Source organism: Diceros bicornis, chromosome 6 (assembly GCF_020826845.1).
Source record: "Diceros bicornis minor isolate mBicDic1 chromosome 6, mDicBic1.mat.cur, whole genome shotgun sequence".
Classification (NCBI taxonomy): domain Eukaryota; kingdom Metazoa; phylum Chordata; class Mammalia; order Perissodactyla; family Rhinocerotidae; genus Diceros; species Diceros bicornis.
The window spans coordinates 78,873,888-78,898,140 of NC_080745.1; the positions used below are offsets into that span (position 1 = coordinate 78,873,888).

General features: G+C 34.3%; 1 protein-coding gene across 3 annotated transcripts in view; it reads left to right on the forward strand.

Annotated features, from left to right (window-relative positions):
• The window catches only part of ATRNL1 (attractin like 1), a 739,265-nt gene that overhangs the window by 493,318 nt on the left and 221,694 nt on the right, over positions 1 to 24,253 (forward strand). For all 3 annotated transcript variants that reach the window (XM_058544074.1, XM_058544075.1, XM_058544076.1), the window contains one exon: positions 17,578 to 17,685. In XM_058544074.1, coding sequence (XP_058400057.1) covers positions 17,578 to 17,685 — 108 coding nt within the window. The remainder of the gene's footprint in view (positions 1 to 17,577; positions 17,686 to 24,253) is intronic.

The window sequence follows — 24,253 nt, forward strand, 5'->3', positions numbered from 1 at the left end:
TGTTTTAATAAAATGGTATGACAATAAATAATAACAAAAAATACATTTGAAAATTCATAAACTCTTGCTCTCTTTTTAATACTATTCATTGGAAAGGGTTAAGAGATCTTTTTGTAGAAAGAGGACATTATTTCCAATGACATCATACTTGGTCTTCCTTTCCTTTTGTTTGCACTAAAGAAAATCTTGCCAGCTCTGTTACATTATTCTCTGAAGGTATGTTTGCATCATTTCCAATTAAATTTTTTAAGTCAGCAGTATACGGTAAATTATCATAAATGTTATTGTAAATTCAAGCTGAAGTGTTAGCAAGAGAATTGCTAAAGGGTAGCATTTATACTCTTATTGGCTCTGTGTATTTGCTAATGTCTGTGGTATATATTACTTAGACTGATGAGCTTACAGTAGCTTCTAACTTGAATTAAAATATGCTTTGGTCTCTTTTTTTTGAGATCAGTACAACATTTAAATTAGAATAACATTTCTTAGTTAGTCATCTCACTTTTTTAAGCAAGTAGGCAATGATTTGGGAAAATAAATTATAATTGTTTACTTAGGATTCTCAGAAAGGAAACATGTATGTGTTTTGTTGAAAACTATGATATTCAGTGGATTGAGTGATAATTTATGCTATGGTCTTTACTTTTATTACTGTTGGAGAGAAGAGCTTGTTGAAAAGTAGCAGAGATCAATTAAATTTTCAGTTCTATTTTAATAGTATTTATAAAAATTCATTCACTTTCCAATAATCTGTATATTCCTTTGAATTTTGACCTCCTTGGCCTTCAAATTGTCATTGGAGATAAAAGTGATTTCTTAATTAACAAAGCCTAATACATCCAATACAATGGTAGAATTCTTTTGGTATTTGTTGTCATGTCACACATTTGGATGCCATGCATGTCCAACTACTATATATTGCAATGTTTGATGAGCAAAGCTTATGTCAAAGAAATGATTGATGCAAATGTGGTTATGTTTTTCAAATCCTGGTATCACAAATTTATTCCAATGTGTTTTAAGGGTAAACACTTATTTTCTGTGGTTTCTCTACCTAAAAAGGAATAGAAAAGGCAGGGTGGAAAAAGATTTGTGGGATTCAGAGATGAGATAATTTGAGAGATTTCAAGAGAAAGAAGGCAGGAAAGAAAAACAATGTATAGTGTTTGACAAAGAGAAGGAAGAATATACAGGAATTTGTAGTATGAAGAAGAAAGATAAAGGGCTGCATTTATTCTCATAAAACAGAATTGTGAAATAAAAGAATTATTCTGACCCAAATTATTATTTAATTATCATAATGTGGTTCATTCAAATCGTACATGTCCTTTAAGTGTCAGCTTTGTCTCACAGACTTCTTAAGACCTTTCATACCAGTCCTGTCTGTGGAGATATTGTCTTTTTCTGAGATCATAGCATTTGTTTATGCCGCTCACTTGACAACTGATCATACATTGGCATTTCTGACTGGTTTTGTCATTAAAATCTTCTATTGTGAGTTAACATTTTATGCTTTAAATCTCAATTTTCTAAGTAGAATATAAATCTGGAAGACAAGCACTCTGTCCTATTTCTCACTAATCTTCACAGCTTTAGCAAAGCATCTTGCATTGCAAAGGATTCTCAATTTCCTAATGATTGACTGAGTGTAGTATATAGCCTTTTTCACCAAAAAAACTCATTCATCCTGTATTAAGAGAAAAATCTAAAATAGCATTGAAAGCATGCAGAGACTTGGGTGAAATTTAGAGACTTTGAAACATGTAGTTCATCAGTTAGTTACTTATTTTGGTTGTTTGATAGTCCTAAAATGGAGGATTGGTGCTTGTGAGCCAAGATAGTATTGATATAAGTGGTGTAATAAATAGAAAAGGGGTACATGAATCAGATTATTTACATTTTAGAGATGGTGGTCCTAATGAGTACTGCACTTGAATTAATTCCAAAATATATCCCTTAAGCTGAAAGTGTGTGTAGTCATAATTGCATGACCTGTGATAAATTGTCTTTGTCCCAAGACAGATTACAAAACTGGCACTGAGCCAAGACAGAGTAATTGTAGAAGATAGAAGCTGTCTGGACATCTGCTAGGAGGCACATTCTGCTGAAAGCTGGCTATATGACCGAATTCTTGACTTGCTTTGCTGACAGCTTCACCTCTCAGAAGGTAGAGAGAATAGTGAAAGAAAGTACCAACTAGGTGTGGGTGTGGAAGTCCTGAGAAAGGGAAAATTGATCATATCATTTTAGATTATATGAAAGCAAAGAAAAGGAATTCAGAATGTTTACAGAAAAGCTGTTTGATCAAATGGCAAGAGGTGCTAAAATAAAGTATCCTAGTTAATCATTCATTCATTTATTCATTCATTTATTAAGTAAAAGCAATGGTGTAAGAAAGTGTAAAGCTACAAGTGAGTTAAGACTTCAAAACCAACATTTTTTTCTTTTTTGTTACAATAATAGCAAGGATATGCTGCACATACAATGTAGCTTGACTTTAGGAAGGAATTTAACAATATCTGATGTTCTTTTGAAGTGGATAGAAAAATGGACACTGGGTAACAGTATAGTTATTTTCGGTGGTTTCTGAGGGAGGCCCAATAATTAGCACTCTCTTCTCTGCCTGGATTCTAAACAAATGTGAACTAAACAATTAAATGGCTTCGGGTATATAAACCTAATGAGCTTGCTAATTCTAAACTCTAGAATTAGGCGGATGTAGTCACCTGACATGGAAAATGCTAGACTAGGGTATGCTTTCCCCTATGGGGATCTTATCAGATAAAAAGTTATGACATGAAGGGTCAGAGTAGAATTCACATTATCCGTAGGCAGATTAACTTCTGAGAGTAAGAGAGGAAGACCTGAGTTGAACACACCCCGATTCATCAATAGAGTAAGTCACTGCATCTCCTGTGGTCAACCATGAGAGTGGTTATACACCCTGGGGGAGTAGATGAGCAATTTGTCAAGACAGCTCTGTTCCCACCTTCAGGAGGAAGAGTGCCAGTTCCAATCACTGCTTCTTTGGGGATTCTCCAGTACCCATAGTGGTCAGTTTTGACTTTACAACCAGGAAACTTTGAAATGGGTTGGAATAGTACATATATCAAATCAACTTCAGAGACACTCTGTATGTAAAGCTGGAAATTTATCCCCAATCTATTCCTCATCTCAAATTATGTCTACTATTTATATGGCCACATTACATAACTCATTAAATACTAAATTGCATTAAATACTAAAATGCATAAAGATACATCGATAATAAAATTTCAACAACATAGAAAAGCCTGGAATTGAAGAAAGTCTCCTCACTTTGTCAAATTTCCTGTGAAAAATCATTAAAATTTAAAATATTACATTTGTTTTTAAGTTAAAATCGTAAGTAAAGGCCAAAATAAAACTATTTTGACTTTGTGAGTTAAAAATTCTTCGAATAAATTCCATAAGCTCTCTTTCAATATTTCTTCTCCTATTTAGTCTCAGCGAGAAGCATTCTTCATTCACAGGTAGAGCTGAGGTTTTCTATTTCTCGTCAGAATGCATGCAAGTTGCTTCAGGGTCAAGACAGTTGCATTAGTTCAGTGTCAAGCCTTTCATGGGCCTTATTTTCAAAGAGTTCAAATCATTGCTAATACACAGAACACTTTCACAGCACTGGTCCCACAATCACCAAATTTACAAAATAGGTCAATCCTTAGCCTCTAAAGGAGCTATCTCTGGCAAAATTATATTGCCTAAACCTAGGTCTTAGTGTAGACAAACGCTATAGCAGAGACTAGTGGTATCTGAAGTAAAAGGGCCTATACAAGTTGTCCAAAATAGATGACCTATGAGTTTTAAGTCCAAGCGGGAGAAATCTCTAAGCCAAAGGTTAAGTTTGGTCTTATGCATACTTATCTCTTAGAGAGATAATGTTGCCTTCATGCAAAGTTTAGAAGTTTGTAATGGTATCAGCCACGAGCACATCTTATTCAAATGACTTTTTACCCCTGACTGTATATTCAAAACCTCTTTGTTTCCTTTCACCCTAATACTAAATGGAGAATGACTGTATTTGGCAGGTAGCACCCATGCCAAGCAGGCATGAGCAGGCATTCCATTTATTTCACTGTGGCTGTTGCCACTCCATATATGTATGACATTGCTTCTGAGGAAAATTTGTCTCTCATATGTTATTAACCAATTCAGAGACTACCTGAGACCACATGATGGAGAGTGACCTTGAGCCTGTATTCAAACCACATGATTCAAGGTTCATCCATAGGTCCCTCCTCTGTCCTAAATTACTTCTTTAATTCAACAAATATTTATTGAGCATCTGCCATGCACCAGATATTTTCTAGATGCTGATATTTTTAACATAGATAAAAATCTATTGTACTCTCAATGGGGAGACAGACTATAACCAAATAGTAAGCAAAATACATAGCATGGCAGATGGTGGAGAATGCTATGGAGACAGCAAAGCAAGGAAGAGGGATAGCAGCAGTGTGTGTGTGTGAGGCGGTGATTGACATTTTAAATGAGGTGGTTCAGAAAAAAGTACAGAATGGAATTTTAGGCAAAGTAATTAGTACTGGCTACCTAGGCCTATCACTAACCATTTAAAGCTCACTCAGGTTCTATAATATATATATATGTATGGAACTTGACTTCTTTGTAATTTAATAACAGCAAATATTGTTCTGTCCAACAATTTCTAAAGACTTTTGTTTTCCATACAATTAAATCACTGTGTTAGCTTATCTGCTTAGGAAAAGTTGCACCTACATAATAAGTTGCACTTTAAGGCTTTGGCGCTAGCTGAAGCTCAGTGATCTGCATCTTTGTTTGTTAGGTTGCCCCATTACTTGTTCTACCCTTAAGGAAGTAGAGTGACATTTAATTTGTAAATTTAGGTGAAATAAACAGCATCGTTAATAAAGATGATATTATGTCCTTTATCTTCACTTTTTATTTTTTCAACTTGTTCAGAATCCCAAGTGGACAAGAAGGGGCTACTTATTGGAAACCTTATGCGAGACCCCAACAGTTCAATAGATTCATTGTTGATTGCTAAGTAAGTTTCTATTTCTAGAGAAAGGGTTCTAATAAGGTTCTAAAGGGTTCATTTCTTGATCCATTTAAAATTTTCATCAACCAGGAAATAAATGGCTTGATTATAAAATTTAGAGATTTATAGGCAAATTGGTAGAAGGGACATATATTGTATTAGAATAAAGGAAATTTATAGGTTGTATTAAGTATAGATAATGTATTTGTTGACAGTTAAAATACATTTGGTATAGGGAAAATAATTATATATGTTAGATATGTTTTGTTAGCAGGAATATACTATAAGCCAATAAGTTCAGGAAAACATGTACCAGTCAATAGGTGAAGCAGACAAGATAGACAGGAAGAAGTAATAAGGTTCTTGGGAGCGTTCTTGGACCATGAGATTGAATGAGCCAAGAAAGCTGTTTAGTCATTATTGGTGAGGGACTGGCTAAGACTGAAGTATGCAAGGACCTCTCTCAGTGCCCCAAGTTTGGGACCTCCTCCTCATACAATATATATACAAAGTATAAAAATTAAAATTCAACAACGTATGATCCAAAAAGCTGTACTTCATGGGAAGGTCTAGGGAGGATACATTTTGGGTAAATTTTTACAGTAGACAGAGGATGATTTCACAAGGTTTGAAAATAAAAGATAGTGTTCCTAGTCTGCTAGGTAGGGAGCTTTTTATGCACTGTAGATCTGTTTTCTCCAAGAGTGGATATGTGGCTATAACCTGTGAAAATAAACCAAATGTTTCTAAATCCATATACCTTATCTGTTCTATTTTTTGACATCACTATATGGAGGAAACCCTGGAGTATAAAAAGCAAAATTCCTTCTCTTGGTGGCTTTTATGATTTGCCTTGGATTATTAGTAAGTAAGGCAACTCACTGTCTTGATTGGTCTCTTTGCCATCAAATGATGTTGACCTGCTCAAGGGAATGGAATAGGGCTCAACACAAATGACAATATGGGGAGAGATAACTGTTGGTTATGTTAGTTGAAAGTTCAAAGGATCAAAGAGAATTCTGCACTCGAGGAAAAATAGGTTAAAAGAAATAACAGCAATAAATCATGAAAAATTAAACAAATACAATGTGGCCCGTGGTGTAGTGGTTAAGTCTGTGCACTCCGCTTTGGCAGCCCGGGGTTCACAGATTCAGATCCTGGGCGTGGACCTACACACCACTTCTCAGGCCATGCTGCGGCAGGCGTCCCATATATAAAGTAGAGGAAGATGGGCACAGATGTTACCCCAGGGCCAATCTTCCTCAGCAAAAAGAGGAGGATTGGCAACAGATGTTAGCTCAGGGCTAATCTTCCTCACACACACACAAAAAAATCACTTGTAGAAGTGTTAAGTGGGGAACACTTGTTTTGATCAAAATTCGTGCGATAAAGACCTGGAACTATTGATTGGGTCCAACAACAGAGTGGTTCTAAAAATAAAACAAACAAAAAACTATTTTTTAGAAAAAGAAAAAAATGCCTGTGAGTTTAGAATACATTAAAAGAAATAGTTCTACCATATTCTGAATCAATCAGATCACATCTAGTTCATTTTACATTTTAAGAGGGTCATTGAAAAACTAAATGCTGAGAACCATGTTACATGAGAAACAGTTTTTTTCTACTTATGAGACTATAAGTAAGCTCCTTGAGGACAGGACTATGTTTCATATCTCTTAAATGCCAGTGCTTAGCCTTCTTCCCAAAACATTGGAGTATTTCATAAATGTTTGTTGCATAAATAATGAGTTAAAAATTTAAGATATTGGAATTGTTTAATCTGAAGATGTGAGAAAAATTTCAAATATATAATATATATTTAAAGAAATTTTAATAAATGAGTATTCTATTTAACTTTAATGGTCCAAAAGATTCCAAGACTATAAGTTTTTGTTCAATATAGTGAACTTTCTAACAGTGTTATAAATGTTTGGGAAAAAATAAGGCCTTGATAAAAAATGGTTCTTTTGCCAGATATATTCAAGGGTGCTAGATGACCATCTGTCAGAAAAGTCATAGCACTTTTGGCCCTGCTTTAATGGGAAAATTGGAATAGCTAACCTCTAGGATACCTTCCAACTCTGAGAATGAGTTATTCCAATGAGTCTGTTATGACCATTGATTTTCTTACATTCTGATTTTTGTGGTTTAACACACCATTCCAAGTAGGTAAGAAAGCCAATTTAGATCAGTCATGAGTAATCTATGCTCCATCAAACTGCCCTTCAATTTAAAAAGTTCAAATGATTGAAATTAGTTTTTTAAAATATTTATATCATATCTCTTTTCATAAAATATTGAAAACAAATAACACTGCATGTTAATCTGTCACACTGATTAGTCAATGAACAATCAACATGATAGGTATCTTCAAATAGAGACTTAAAAAATTATGATTAGCAGATGTCTTATTTCACAAAGAAATATCTTACAAAAGAACCATGTTTAGAGTTTCTCTATATTGAACTGAAAATGACACCATTAGCTAACAGCAAAATAATCACATTTTCCTTAAAGGGAAAAAATATTTTTAAGATATTGATTAAGAGGAAAATGCCAGAGTTTGAGTCATTTATGTCTCCAGAAAGATTTAAGTACCTCTTGAAGAACTTCAAAATTATTGTCACAAACTACTTAAATGTTCAACATGAACTCCTTATACTCTAACTGAAAAAACTAACTGGATTATGTTGCATTTAGAATTTATGAACCTAGAAGCTGGCATATTGTGGTTCAGAATTGAATCTTGAGCTTTGTATTGATTCCCAGAATCAGGGAGAAAAAATATCTTTCCTTAGTAAATTAATTCTTAAGGGGGGGGAAGCTACTGAGGATTGATCGGGCCTTTATTGTAACGAGAGCCTCCAGTCATAGATTACTGGCACACAAGCAGGAGTCAACGTGTCATTTCTATTGTAATCCGCTGCTTTTATGTTTCCACTCATCAAGGTTGACTTGATCATATTGTGTGCCTCTTGGATGTCAAAGACATTCATTTGCTCTTCTTCTTGAGAGCAGGACAACTATTTCTCTTACAACGTAGACCTCCAACTTGGGGAAGTAATATATTCCGCAATATGACTGTGAGGGTATTCTATGTGGGAAAAATTTTTTCAAATGCAAGTTTCAAAATTTGAAATTATCCAGCTTCCCATTTTTGCTCTTTGAAGAGTAATATGTATTAAACATCCATTCTGGGGATCTAGCTTTTAAATGACCTTTTCAGTACTCATCCTTTTGCTCATTTTGATTTGCTCAGATAAATTACAACCACCTGCCCTTTTGTATTAAAGAAGGTTACACACAAAATTGACCTTTTGATACTTATTGGGATAGCTGGGTTCATTGTATTTGAGATTAACTGCTGTTGCTGTTTTCTGAGTTATATCTTAAATAACTTTATCTGAGGATGGTAAAGCCTATTTCTTTTACCTGTTTCTTCCAAGCTACTTCTAACACCATAGGAATGGACTCTCTGAGCAATACAAAGAGAAATTATGTTTTAAAAAATAATGAATCTGATTTATTTGGATCCTGTGGTGCCTGATTATTTACATATGTTATTTAAATTTTTCTTAACCTTGATAAAGCCAAAATTATCCTTTGTCCCTTCTGCTTCTTGCCACTTTGCTTCGTAGGACTCAGCCTTCTTTCTGTTCCTTGAACACTTTAAGCTCAGACTTTTTTTTTTTTTTTTTGTGAGGAGATCAGCCCTGTGCTAACATCCGCCAGTCCTCCTCTTTTTTTTTTTTTTTTTTGCTGAGGAAGACGGCCCTGGGCTAACATCTGTGCCCATCTTCCTCCACTTTATATGGGACGCCGCCACAGCATGGCTTGCCAAGCAGTGCGTCGGTGCGCGCCTGGGATCCGAACCAGCGAACTCCGGGCCGCCGCAGCGGAGCGCGCGCACTTAACCGCTTGCGCCACTGGGCCGGCCCCTAAGCTCAGACTTGATTCAGGAACTTTGCACTTGCTGTTCCCTCTTCCTGAAATGTTCTTTTCTGGCTTCCTCTGTTTCATTTACCTAATACTCTGCTTGTTCGCCTACATTTTCTAGCTCCTGTGTAGTTAGGGTAGGCCATGTGACTACTTATGGAAAGTGATGTATGTCACTTCTGGTCTGAGGCACTGAAAAGTCCATACAGGATTCACTAGTCTCTTTTCTGCCCTTGCACTTGAAATGACAGAGCCTAAAGATTGAAGCAGTCTGTATTGCTGAGTTACTAGATGGGGCTTTACCTGGACCAGTAGAAGATTTTGTGTGAACAAAAAATACACTTCTCTGTTTTAAACTGCTGAGTTTGGGGGGAGTGCATGCCTATTCTGACTGAGTATTCAAGGTTTCGGTTAAATGTCATTTCTTAGGAGACCTGTAATCATCCTTTCTAAAGCACTTTCTCCCTCCACTGTCTCTTTTTCTCTTGACCATTATATGTTTTCTGTAGTGATTTTTTCTGTAATATTTTTATTTATTTGTTTATATAAGTATATGCTGAACAAACAAGGATTCTATATGCTGTAAATTATGATTTTTAAGTGCCCAGAGTAATCTCTAAAATTGGTGATAAGCCTTTCATTTTTTGACTTTTTGTTTTAAGGTCAAGAACTGCAAACAAAACAAAACAAAATACTGCCTTACAAAGGTTCATTCAATTTCCTATTGCTCACAAGAAAGGACGGTCTTGTGTCAAGCAATAGCTTAGTTTTTGACTCTTCTGGATGAATCTATTCTGCATGATTTCTTTCTTGCGGAAGTGAGATCATCTTTGGCAAAGTCTAAATCAGTGATGCCATCTATGTCAATAAGGAAAGGATTAAGAATCCCAATTTTAATTTCAAAATTGCCTGAAGTAACCTTCAAAAAACTCTGCAATATTTTTACGTATCTTCAGGTTTTTGCCCACTAAGAAATAGATAAGGCTTTGTTGTGTTCAAACCCAGGCTACATAAATAATACCTCCAACATCAGAATGTTCCCCTAGTTGTCTGCCTCTAGTCTTCTGGTAGATGGTCCAGAAGAATCCCTGATATTTTTTTAATAGCATGGAAAAACTTGCTGAGTAGACTCAAATGACTCATATAGCCATTCCTAGAAAAGTGTCTGGCACGCAGTAGGAGCTCAGTAAAAATTTTTTCAGTGAATGAGTGATCACAGTCAAATTTATTCACCGAGTAAATCAAGATACAAAAGAACTCTATGAAACTGTTCTAAGAATAAGCTTTTATTTAAAAAGAAAGAAACAGAGAGAGAGAGAAAGAAAGGAAAGGAAAGAAAAGAAAATTCTGCCCAGAATTTTAGGCTAAACTCTTCGAGATTCATCCTTTGGAATGCCAAGTAAAGAACTTCAGAGTCTGCTTCTGCTCCTTGATGAAATTTCTTGACAAGCTAGTAAGACTTTACTGAGAATTATTTCCTTGTTGCCAGTGCGTGACGCATAGTCAACTTCTTTTCTCATTAGTGAACTAAGAAAGATGTGTTGCCAAGTGTTAGATAAAAATAAATATACGCAGGTATATCATCTGCATAATCAAAGTTTTGCATGGAAAGTCAACTGTTTACTATTATTGATACAAATGATTTTCTTTGGAAAAGTGTTCACAAGACGGAATTCTTCATTAATGCAGTGAACAGGCACACAGTGGTGAAAACCAGGAATTGACTGTGCTGGGACATGTTAGTATTTCATTTAGACTAAAGAGAAATGATGAAGTTACCAATTCTTTCCTAAGGTACTTCAAAATATTAAAAGAAATGTTAGTAAATATCAGCAGTTTCTGGAGTGTATGTGATAATTTGATAGGAATATTGTTTTACTTTTCTTTGTTTTCTCCACACCACAAAACAGCTGGATCTTTCCAAACAAAATGGTTTTACCAACGTCTATCCAATGATATGAAGCTTAACTGATTTGATAAACAACCTTGTGGGGTGCTTCAATGTACAGCTTTTGTATTAAGATAAGTTAGAATTTTGGTAAAGTTCTATCCCTTTTAAATTAAACCTACCTTCCATGAAAACTTATAGTGATTGATATATATGGACAGTTGTCAGATGATCCTTCATTTTCTTGGCTTCAAACTTCAATTGGGAAGAATTGTGCCATGGAAGAAGTACGATTTTGGCTCCCACGGTATGTAATTAAGAATGCATAACCATGAATACATAAGGATAAGGAAGATCTGTCATACTTCTTTTCTTTGACATTGCCTAAATTAACCTAAACAAAGACAGCCCATACTTAAAATGCCCATACTTATAAAAGCGAAATATGTTTTCTTTAATTCCTGTCAGTAGAAAGCTTTTAAGGCCTCATTACATGCAAATCATGGTGATACTATCTGGCCAAACAGTTTGTGCCACTCTGCTCTTGATGATATTAACAATTTTTAGAGTTCTGTGGGACTTATTTTACATGGAAGTTTTGATCTAAAATCAGTATGTAAGGCTGATATCTTACGGAGACAAAAATCATTCAGTATAGCATATAGGTCATGTTGCACATACAACCTCATGAGTACCAAAGTTTGAGAACCACTGAACAAGCTGAATGGAAGATATAAAAGGAAACTTTAGAAACGGATTTTTGAGCTTTGAACCCATTCTGCCTTTAAGGTAATTTTCAGGTTCTTATGTAGCAAATAGGGACGTGTAGGGGATTATAAAGTAGTCTTGCTTGCTTTCAGAATTTACTCCCATTCTTTTTTATTTTTAAGCATTAATATATGCTGATAAATTTGTTGCAAAAGTTTAGGAAAATAGTGGAGTTATACTTTGGTTCTGGATGAGGGGCAATTAGCTTCTAAAGACAGCATTAAGTTAGATGATTGAATCCACTGAAATTGCAAAAAAAAACTTTTGAAGAAAAGTATCATCTATTAGTGCCAAGTTCATAGATTTTCTAGTGCTCATCTATTTACCCTTTAAAGGTCTATGGTCTACAGGTTGAACAATTCTGGCCTAAAAGATCTGTGAGTTCCCTTCTGGGTCTAAAAATCTATGAGGACTATATCTTGGTCATATCAATTGTATGCTTGGTCTTATCCAAATGACAAGAAAGACCCTTATTTCTGGGCATTATTTAACCCTTATCTTGGCCTTTTATGTATGAATTTTAGTTTTAATTTAAGTTTGAGTTATAATGTATTTACTTTGAATTACAACATGTATAATTTTTATGCGTATTTACACATACACTTTCACAACATACATTGACATGCATGCATATGTAATGTTTACATATATATATAAATTGATATAATCTATTAGGATTTTAGAGGAAATATTGAACTTTATATTTTTGGAGATTTAGAAGCATTTTCCATTATTCTTCTCTCATTCCTCTATCTGGTGGCAGGCTTGATGATAGTAAAGATAGGGGTTTTTATTTGGTATCTTACAGCTCAAACAACAACCCTGCATACCTGAGCTACCTACTCGGAAAATCTGCTATGGCCATTTGACAACTGAGGACATTTTGCTTTCAAATAATGAAGAAAAACCAAGTAAACTTAGGGTTTAATGGAATCTTCTGATCGATGAACTCCCTTCTGGGTAGTCACTGGAGTTTGCAAGTTAGTATAAATATTACAAAAATACCAATTGGCAAAGAAATTTCAAAAATTATTGGAAGTGAATACTTTCAGTAAACTCAGTGAATACCTGTCAGGAAGCTACTAGAAAATTTTTATTTTTATGTAAGCAACACTATTTTAAGAATAACATAGTCCCAGGAGGTCGAAGATTGTATAGGCCTAGAAAAGAGTAATTGAAGTAACCTGAACAAAGATATTATGCCAAACCGCTCCCGTTAGGTACTAACATCACTCTCTATGAAAACCAGCTTCAGACTGGGAGACTAGAAGAAAAAGATCCCAAATATCCTGAATAAGTGTTTGAGGCTTGTGCACGGTAGATTTAGTTATAAAAAATGATTGAATATCATGCTTTCCTGATTCAATGATACAAAAAGATATTGCCACTTCTCTATTTCCTCACACCATCCTAACACCAAAAGAACAAAACTGATTATTTACTTATATTACTCTGTGTTAAATGTGTTTGTGTTAATGACAGAAATACTCTTTTTCATGAAATGTTGCTTAATCTCTAATTCAAACACTTTGTTCATTTTATTATGTAAGCTCAAGAGTAATGACTAAATCATTTTGATTGCTCCCTTTATACCTTTCCAAAAATCTTAGGAATATATTTGCTATTAAAAATATGAATTCATTATGATGACTTTTTGGCAGTTTTTTTCGTAATCTCTGCAGTATTGCGGTAAGGTAGATGAACAGCAATATGAAACCTAATGTTAATTTGTTGGGTCTACAAAATTGCCCCATTCTAAAAAAATAAATATCCACTTTGGAGGATAAGATAAATTCTAGAATATCAGAGGACATATACTTTTAAAGGCTTATTCATAATTAAAGTCAGTTTTATTGCAACTTGCCTTCACTCACATTCAGATGATACAGATTTTTATATTTTAAGTCACTCACTCATTCATTGTTCATTCATCAAATACTATTGACTACCAGCTAAGTGCTGTGGGGAATAACAAGCAAATAAAAATAGATTTTTGCCTTAAAAAATTTCAGAAAAGCATGAAGATATAAAGAGATAGTGCCATACTAATCTAATATACAATTCATAGGTGAGATGATCACTTCAAACTTGGGGTGGAGCCAAAGGACATTTGCAGGTGGGGGAGAAGGCTGGATAGAACCTAGACACAGGAGGAAGGAGACGTTGCTGACAACTGGGAACAGTTTGTTATTGATTTGTGTATGTGTTGTTAAGGATTATTATTCTAAAATCTGTTAGAGAGTTGTATGCCTTTAGGGTGGTTGGAAAGGTGGCCAGTATGAACTTTTGACAATGATACAATATTTGAAGTAGTAGTATTGAATGGAAGTATTATCACATATACGTTTGATAGAATCAATGACTATTTCTGGTTGCCACGTTTAATCATGGATTTTCATATTATTTTTAATTTCATGGTTTGTTTTGTAAGAGATTTTGAATAATAAAAGTTATTACAGACAACAAATGTGATAGTAAGAACATCTCTGTAATTTTTAGATTTTCTTCACAACAGTGTTTATGGCAACATGATTATAATCCATGGTATTATGATCAATTTGTTTCTTTGGCTTTATCTTTCTGCAGAATAATTGGCAATAGCAGATTAGTTATAAAGCAGCTCGTCTGTTATATGGCTTCTTATCGATGTACAAAATGTTAAACTTGATTTTATATAAAAATCACAATAATAAAATAAATTAGTTTTCAAAAATTAAGAGAGTACTCTATATTTCTTCTTAATTTTTAGGTCGAGTTTTTATCATTCTTAGTCACAAATGACAGAAAGCAGTTCCAAATCTAAATTCATTTTACCACAATCATGACATTTTCCAACTGTCTCATAAATTCGCAGCATTTGTTCAAAGGGAGACGAGTAGAGCAAAATGTGTCACTAGTGCTGAAGAAAATGGGCCTGTGGCAATTAGTATACCACCTTCCAAGAGAAAATTAGTGCTTGAAATTTAACATAATAATTGTACCAATGAACAGTTACTGAGTGCTCACGGTGCGCCAGCCTCTGTGTTAGTGGGCCAAGTGCATTGTCTCTTTAGTCCCAACCTTATGATATTATTGTTATTCCCATTTTATACGGAAAAAGAATAAGCCTTAGAAAGGTCTCTATAATTTGATTATGGTCCAATAGGTAATAGGTGGAGAAGCTGGGATTCAAAACGTGTCCTGTGAGGTATAGGTGTAGGTGTAGGCACTCTTAATATCCCGACTTTACAGATGAGAAAAATTGAGGCCTAGAGAGGTCTAAATAATTTGGTTAAGCACAGACAGCTAATAAGTGGAAAAACTTGTATTTGAACACAGGCCCTCTAACTCCAGAGTCTAGCTTCTGCTTATCAGTATTTATACTAAATGTTGACAGAATTTAAGTTGTAAGACTGTTGTTTACATCTCCTTTGTTTTGACATAGAGGAGACAAAATTTGGGAAGTAAAGCATACAGATGTTATTTGGCAAGAGGGAGGGCAATTGTTAAGGATGTGGCTGAGAGCCAGAAATTAGTAGCAATTTATTCCATTTTACTATTTTAGGGCTATCACATCAAAGCAAGAGTGTTTCAAGAGAAAGTGATTTCCCATTCCTGTTTCAGTCAGAACATTTCCATTAGTGTTTCCCAAAGTTAGTAACTCAGTATGTCAGCCAGAGTCCTCAAACTAGTCCTCCGCTAAGTGGCCCAGAGTAAATTCATTTGGCCTCTTCCCTATTTGTATCCTTCACTGTACCCTTCACTGCCTTGTGCCCTAATTATTTTTATTTTACCGTGTCTTGTTTTACAAACTATAGTGTTATGGTTCTGAAAAAGAACAATATTTATCTTCTTTGCAGAGAGTATTGTAGTAGGCATTCAATTCTTGAAAAGTGATGGAAACTCAAAGCTTGGAAGACAAACTGGAATCTTTAAAAATATTTTAGTATTCTACTAATAAATTTTTTTAAATGAGCAAAAGAATCAGACAGTCACTGATTTTTCTTTATTATGAGTGTTGGGGGTCACAATGATACATTATATTCCAGAGAAATCTATTCTTTGCCAAAGATAATGATTTTGAAATATTTATAGATTTAAATTACAATTTGTGGTATTGAGTATTCATTATATTTTGTAGACCTTTTACTTTTAGGTGTAGGGAAAAGGTAAGATGAGGAAACAGAAACTGTTCATTTTGTTAAAAATCACTTGATTATACAAGACGCCATTTGTAAGCTGAGGAGAGTAAGTACAAATGAAGAAACTTTTTAATACAAATGTTAGAAAATTGTGTTCAAACCCAAACTAGAATTTACAATGTTCTCAAGTCTATTTTTATATTACTATAGGAAAGGTAGTTTGTGTGTGTGTGGTTGGTGTGTGTTGGTGTGCGTGTGTGCCAGACACCAGACAAAGAGTGTGGTGTCTTCTACATTTAGTATCCCTTGGCATTTGAAATAACATTATGTTTGCACTTTGCACAGACACAATACAGATCAATTGGCCACTTCTATTGAGAGAGGCACAAACTAGATTCTGTTGCCAGCAGCTGTATTTTTAATAATATAATTTTGAGTTTATATTAAGCTAATAATTTTGTGGTTTAGATCACATTTACTTTTTACTTTAAGTATGTTTTTTAGTGTGTCTTCATTACTTCTAAAAATGTGTATGTTTTAAGAACTTAAACTAATACTCAGTAATAGCATTATTTCTATCCCATATTAGCATGTGGATGTTCTCTTTTCAATAATAACAAAGCAAGGCCTTAAATTATTTTTTAGATGCTTATTTCATGAACACTGTCACTGCTGTGTGACAAATATCAGAATGAAAATGTTAAATAATGAACTGCCATCAGGTATTAGCTTGTGTTCCTTCATCATCTGAAAGGGGATTTTATGAATGATGCATCACGGTGCTACATACATTTACATTCAAAGACCAGTTGTTAACGTTTTAAGTTAATGCCAGTGAATCTTTAAAAATCTCTGTGAATAATGAAGCCATTCATTGTGTTCAAGGATTTTGCCTTTCTTCAATGATATGATTTTCTTCTCATTTGAGAGTATTTAATTGCATTGCTCATCCACTTTTAATATTTAATAATAATTTTATTAGCTGTATAGAATGAGAAGGGCAAGATTTGCAATACCTAATGCTGGTCATCAATTTTTTCTTATCATGACTTAATGAATATTATAATTACAGGAGAGGCAGAAATATAAATTAGCTTGGTAGTTGGTTGGAACTTGCTAGTTTATTGTTTTCAGCTTGGAAAAAAACCAGAATAGGCACAAGGAGAAAGAAACAAATACCTGGAGGTGCCCTGGAAAAAAATTTTTGCAGTCTACTAATCATTCCTCATTTTAAACAATGAACACATAGGCTTTGAATGAAGTTATAAACACTGCCAATAACAATTCCTGCTGGTTCCATAGCAGTTGACAGGGGATCTTGACAACTTATAAGGCTTAATCTTGGCAGGTATATGTTCCTTTAGTCTCTATTAATGCATTCTGACAACTTTTCATTATCTTTTCTTAAACATTTTTACTGTTATTGGCTTTCAGCTAAGACAAAAGCATAAGTTATTTTGAATGGAAAAACTTGGCATAGCCATCATCATAATAGCACTTTTTACTTAAGTAGCACCTCTCACCTGAAGTTATTCAAGTGCTTTTGAGTACATTTCATTAGGCTTGTGGGATGGAGGTCAGGGAAAAAGTTCTTTGTAGGCACCATAATGTTTAAAGCCTCGATGGAAATATAACCCAGACCATGGGGAGAAAATGATTTTCATTTTTAGTGATCTAGATATGGACGTGTATATTAGATGATCCCTAAAATTTGAGCGCCATTTATTCCAAATAGAACCAGATATTGTTGAATTTAATGTGCTTCTAAACCTATTTTAAAACAAATCATTTTTAACCCCCTCCAGCAACTCCTTCGAGAACGACAGCAGATGGCCAGCCGTCCCTTTGCTTCTGTTGATGTAGCACTGGAAGTAGGAGCTGAACAAACAGACTTTCTGCGAGGGCCATTAGAGGTAGGAATAGTGGTGCTGAAAAGGGACCACTGTGATTTGCATATTTATATTGCTTCTCTAATCTGCAGCTGCTTGTGAAGCCAGAGTCTGATTATCTAGAGTTGACAAGATTCAGCTACATATGTTATAGCATTTTTAAGGCACATAGTTTTAATAGTATGACTTGAGCTGTAACAAAAGCCACTGGAGAATCTATTAGCCTAGGCAAGAGTGACAGACTGCTCACCTGGCAGCCTTTCCTTGACAGATAGGAGCTGAAGGAATTTAAGACATAGCTATGATGGAAGAAACAAAGTGCCTGTATTTAGTCCTTGGAGTGCCCAATGCTCCTTGGTTAACAATTCACATCTATCTTTATTAACAAAGTTGACTATTAAAGGTGGTTGGAGATGAGTTGCATTTTTTTGAGGTAACATCGATTTATAACATTGTGTAAATTTCAGGTGTACATCATTATATTTCACCTTCTGTATAGACTACATCGTGTTCCCCACCAAAAGTCTAGTTGTCATCTGTCACCTTACACGTGTGCCTCTTTACACCTTTCCCCGTCACCCCACCCTCCACCCCCTCGTAACCACGAATCTGTTCTCTGTATCTATGTGTTTGTTTATCTTCCAGATTTTAATTACATAGTTTCATTTTTGAATGTTGAGAAGTGTAGAATATAGTGAATATTATTATTTGTGGTTAATGGTTGTATTAGTATATTCTTTTATTGCAAATGTAGAAATAGAGTATGGTGAAACAGAAATCATTATGTGTGAGTAGATGTGGTATTAGAATCCTGAAAAGTTGCATGGAATGGTTTTGAAAATGATAACCCTCAAAAAGGAAAAATTCACAGATTGTGATTAAGGACTAATCAAAGCATTTTGAGGCATAATAATTTAGTTGTATGCTTGTTATTTTTTAATTTATATTTTATATATGGTAAGATGTTTAAGTAGGAAGATTAAGAAAGACTGTAGAGTTGAAATATTTTATTCTCTTTTATAAATATCCTTATATGACTAATTTCATGTTGCTGTTTTCAGATTTTGCTTTTCTTCAAGGAAAGTAAGAAATATAAAAATAGACTCCTTCAAAAACCTAGGTACAAATATAATTAATTCTGTTGATAGCATTTTTGGTTATTCTGAAAAAAGTAAAACTAAATCAGAGCTCATGGATGCTATACAAAGGGTCAGTTTTTAGAGGACATTTCCCTATGAACTTTTTTAGCTTTTGTGTTCATGATTTTTTACTACTCTAGATCATAGGTTGCCATGGACACTTAGAACATTAGGAAAGTTATATGTATATCTTCCATTACTTGGGGAGAAATTAGAAAAGAGACAGAGTAATTTAATGCAAGTTACAGTAAGTGCTCTAATTTCATTTTGGCCTCTTATTTCAAATAACTTTAGTGCAAAACTTTTAACAAATGGAAAACCTAGACTGTTTGAATCCAGCTTCTTTTTTCTCCTTATCTGTCTAAAACATTCTCAAATATTGCTAAAACTCAAGTAACAAGAGAAAAAGGAATGTAAACAATACATACATAGGCCAAGGAGGAAAAAGACTAATCAAAGAACTAGAAAGCTCACAAACTTAAGGAGCAAATGTAATTAGCATATATACATATCGCTATAGTTAGTTAATTGCTGCTTAATAGTGTTCAAGAATGTACTTTTAGGTGTATATGTGTTCATAATCATTCTATTTCTTTTATTTTTTCCAAACTTTTTTCCTTATCATTGTGATGTTTTTTAACCTTAAATTTTGTTTTGTAGAGTTTAAAATTTTCCACCTCTACTTTCTTTTAGTTCATATTTGCCTGGTAGTTTTCTTTTATTTTTTTATTTACAACTTCTCTGAATCCTTTTGTTTTACACCTATCTCTTGTAGAAAAGATTATTAGCTTTTCATTTTTCCACTCACTCTGAGTTTGTCTTTTGAGTGCTAAGTTTAATCTGCTTCCATTGACAATAATTACTGTTTTACCAAGGCTTATTTTAGCTACTCCATTGTGTGTGTGTACGTGTGTGGTGTTGTTGTGGTTACTAGCCTTGCTTCTTTTTGATTCTGTTGCCCAGCTTCTTCTGGATAAATTGATTTTCTTCTACTAAACTGAGTATTACATTTTCTGTTTCTATGTTTCTGATAGTTACCTTACTTATCAAGATTCATAGTGATGGTTATTTTCCCCTGTCAATGTCTAAAGCTTATTAATACATATTCCTGCCCTGCCTGTCTCAAACAAAATTAATAACTTAGCATGCTCTCAACTCCCTCTTTTCCTCCCACCCAGGCTAATTGTGTCCGGAATTTTTGATCCAGATATTATGGATATAATTTTTTCTTTATTATGGCATGTTTAAATAACAATGAACTTTCTTTACCCTCCTTTACTTTTTATGTCTAATTGCTTGCTCATGCATTTCTTTCATTGTTCACTAAAGTAAACCCTCTAAGATATTGTTTCAAAGAGAAATTTCACGTGGCCTACTCTTTGAGACCTTAAGTGCCTACAGATACATTTATTTTGTCCTCTTATGTAAATAACAGTTTAATTAGATATAAAATTCAGTTCAAAGTTCTCTTCTTCAAAACTTTCAAGATATCACTCCGGTGTCTTAAGTCTGATGTCGGTTTGATTCTTTGTCCTCTGTAAATGATCTCTTTTCTTTTTGAAATCTTTCAGAATTTGCTCTCATTTCTCAATGTTCTTAAGTTTCTCTCTGATATGTATATATTTTCTGATTTGGCAGTCTGTGCACCCTTTAAATCTGCAGACCTATAACTTTGTATAATTCTGGCTAATCTTTGGTTACTGTTTCTTTAAATATTTCTTACTCTATTCTCTCTCCTTCTGGAATTCCTATTAGATACTCTTGACACTTCTCTTATCCTCTATCTTTCTTAACTTTTCTCTCATTATTTCCACTTTTTATCTCTTCCTGATACTTCTGGGAACATTCCTCAACCTGGCATTCCAGTATACTAATTTTTTCTGAGTGTATCCTTTCTGCTATTTAAGTCATTCATTGACTTCATTTCAACAATTATATATTTTGTTGTTAATACTTGCAATTGGTTTTTCTTCATAACTGCTTGTGAATGCTTCATATTTATGATACCTTCTCTTATTTTTCTGAAACCATTTATTATATTTAACGTAAATATTGTTCCATGTCTTCCGTGATATTTTACTTACTTTGGTATAGATTGTTTCCTTTTTCTATTTCTTTCATGGTGCTTATACTCTTCAGAAGTCTCCTTTATTTTTTTCTATGTACAGATATTTTATTTTAGTTACTAATATCTACTTAGGAAGAAAAAAATCCTTGACTATAGATGGTGCTCTTACAGGTAATATAGTGGTTGGAGGTGGGAAGCTGCCCATAGTGTATAATCTGGGCTAAGTCACTTTAGCTCATTTGCCATGGATGTCCCTTTTACTACAGAGAACTTTCTGGTACCTCCTTCCCAAGCATTATTCTTATCAGATGGTAGCCTCCCTCTGATGTAATTGCCAGGTCAGCAGTTAAGGCAGGGAGAAGTGAATGCTTAGGGCTTGTCCAGCTGTGGGATTCCTCACCCCACCTGAGCTCTAGAGCTACTCTGTTAGTTTGCAGCCTTGGGCTGGCACTGGGCTGGTTTTACTGCTTTCCTGCTCCACAGCAGGCAGGATAGATGGATCATTCCATCCAGGACAATGTGGACTCTGGCCCTCTGCTAATGTAGGCCACATTTACTCCCTACAAGAGGCCTAACCACGTTACATCTTTCCAAGTGTTCCTTCAAGATTTTGTATGAATTGCTGAGTATGTTCTGAGAGTCATCAACCTTCCTGTTTCTTACATGTTATCTCTATGTTCGAACTCAGGGAAGGGGAAAAGTGACTCATTTTGCTTTATCATTTGTTGGCTGCAGGACCATGTGTGCAAGTGCTTTGTATTCCGTAAAGAGTTATGTTAATGTTGGTATTCTTATTATTTTTCTCACTTTTATTGTTACTCAGTTATATGAATAACTGATGTACCTCTGTTTCTTTTGTACCACTTGTTTTCAGAAACTTAAATTCAAAAAGTCAAAGAAGAAAAATATTTACCTGCATACTCTCACTTAGAAAACCCCTTTTATCTGGAAATCAAGTTCTACTTATTAATGTATAATATTGTTGGGTTTTTGGAAAGAGCTTTATTAAAGTGTAATTGAACTGTAATTCATATACCACACAATTCACCCATGTAAATTGTACAATTTGGTGGGTTTTAGTATATGCGGAGTTGTATAACCATCGCCAAAATCAATTTTAGAACATTTTCATCACCCCTGAAAGAAACCCCATGCCCTTTATTGGTCACTCCTCCTCATTTTCCCCCAACCCTTCCTCTCAGCCCTAGGCAAGGACTAATCTACTTTTCGTCTTTATAGATTTTTGTATTCTATATTTTAATTCAATTTCATATAAATAGAATCATACGATAGTGGTCTTCTGTGACTAGCTTCTTTCACTTAGCATAATGTCTTCAAGGTCATCCATGTTGTGGCATGTATCGGTACTTCATTTCTTTTTATTCCCAATACTCTTCTATTGTATGGATATAGCGCATTTTGTTTATACATTCATCAGTTGATGGACATCTGGGTTGTTTCCACTTCATGGATATTCTGAAAAATGTTACCCCGAACATTCACAAGTTTCTGTGTGGGCATATGTTTTCATTTATTTTGGTATGTAACTAAGAATGGAATTGCTGGGTCAAATGGTAATTGTTCGTTACTCGTTGAAAGGACTTTCTTTCCCCATTGAATGATCTTGGGACCTAGTTGAAAATCAATTGACCATAAATATGAGTATTTATTTCTGGATTCTCAATACTATTCCATTGGTCTATAGGTCTATCATATGACAGTACCACACTATCTTGATTGCTGTAGCTTTGTAGTAAGTTTTGGAATTGGAAAATGTGAGTTCTCCAATCTTTTTGAAGATTGTTTTGGCTCTTCTGGATCCCTTGAATTTCCACATGAATTTTAGGATAAAATTGTCAATATCTGCAAAGAAGCCTGCTAGTATTTTGATAGGGATTGTGTTGAATCTGTAGATCAATTTGGGGGAATATATAGTATTTTAACATTCACTTTATTAAGTGGTAGTTTTGTTAATTGAGTACCTTCATGCTCCATGCTCAAAATTCTAAATTCAATATCAGAAGTCTTTCATCTTGGTAAATAATGATGATTTCTGATATTTGAAATTCCATATAGCCATATATGTTCAGTGATCTCAAGTAAATCAACAACTTAAAATTTTTTAAAAATTCAAGTTGAAAATATTATTGTTCAGTGTATTCTTTTATTTTATTTTTATTTTTTTGTGTATGAGGAAGATCAGCCCTGAGCTTACATCCATGCTAATCCTCCTCTTTTTTTTTTTTTTGCTGAGGAAGACCAGCTCTGAGCTAACATCTATTGCCAATCCTCCTCCTTTTTTCTCCCCCAAAGCCCCAGTAGATAGTTGTATGTCGTAGTTGCACATCCTTCTAGTTGCTGTATGTGGGACGCGGCCTCAGCATGGCTGGAGAAGCGGTGCGTCAGTGTGTGCCCGGGATCCAAACCGGGCCGCCAGTAGCGAAGCGTGCACACTTAACCGCTAAGCCACTGGGCCGGCCCAGTGCTTTCTTTTAGAACTTTGTTTACTTCTTACTGTAAAAATTAAACTTCAGGAGTAAATTTCAGCAGCCAACTACTAATTTCTTCCTTCTACATACTTTAGAATATAATAGAAGTAGAAGCAGAATGTGAAAATTATATTTTATTTTCTCCTTTGCTAATCATTTTGTAGTAAGTAGAAGTTATCTATCATATATGTATACACGTACATATGTGAGATTTATTTTCCATTGTTACGGTATACTGGTAGCTGCTCCAAATCTCTCTTTTTAAATATATACATATAACTTATTATGATGTGGTTTATTGATTTGCTTACACAATGTATTTTGAAGCCTAGGTCTATTCTGAAATCACATTAAGGATTTTATTTAAACCTAAGAATCAAAGTAATTTTAAAGTTCCTCTGCTGGGTTTTTCTTAAAATTCAGTGTTTACATTCAGCACAAAGCCATGGGTTAGCTGGCTACTACTGTTCTGTAAATATTCATTGAGTATTCATAATGTGGTAAGTTAAGGAATGAATTTCTTTTAAATTAAATTTGACTCTTAGGTGTCACTCTGAGTTCCACATCTGTACTGTCAGGGGGAGAATGTAAGGTGCAATATGAAATGAATTACCTTTGATACATCTGTAGGTAATTGTGTACTGCTATACACTGAAGTGTCTTATTCTATGAAGTAAATGTGTTCCTGAACATTTTTATCTGTAAGTTAATTATATTTTTTAATGAATGAGGAGTATTGAATCTTTATAGGAACTTGCTGTAAAACTGTAGGTGTAAAACCCTTTGGGAGTGAAAAAAAACTGTAATATGAATAATTACCTTCTAAATGATCTATTAACAAGTCTGAATCATTGTATTTTCCTATATTATAGTGACAAAGTAAAAAACGTTATTAA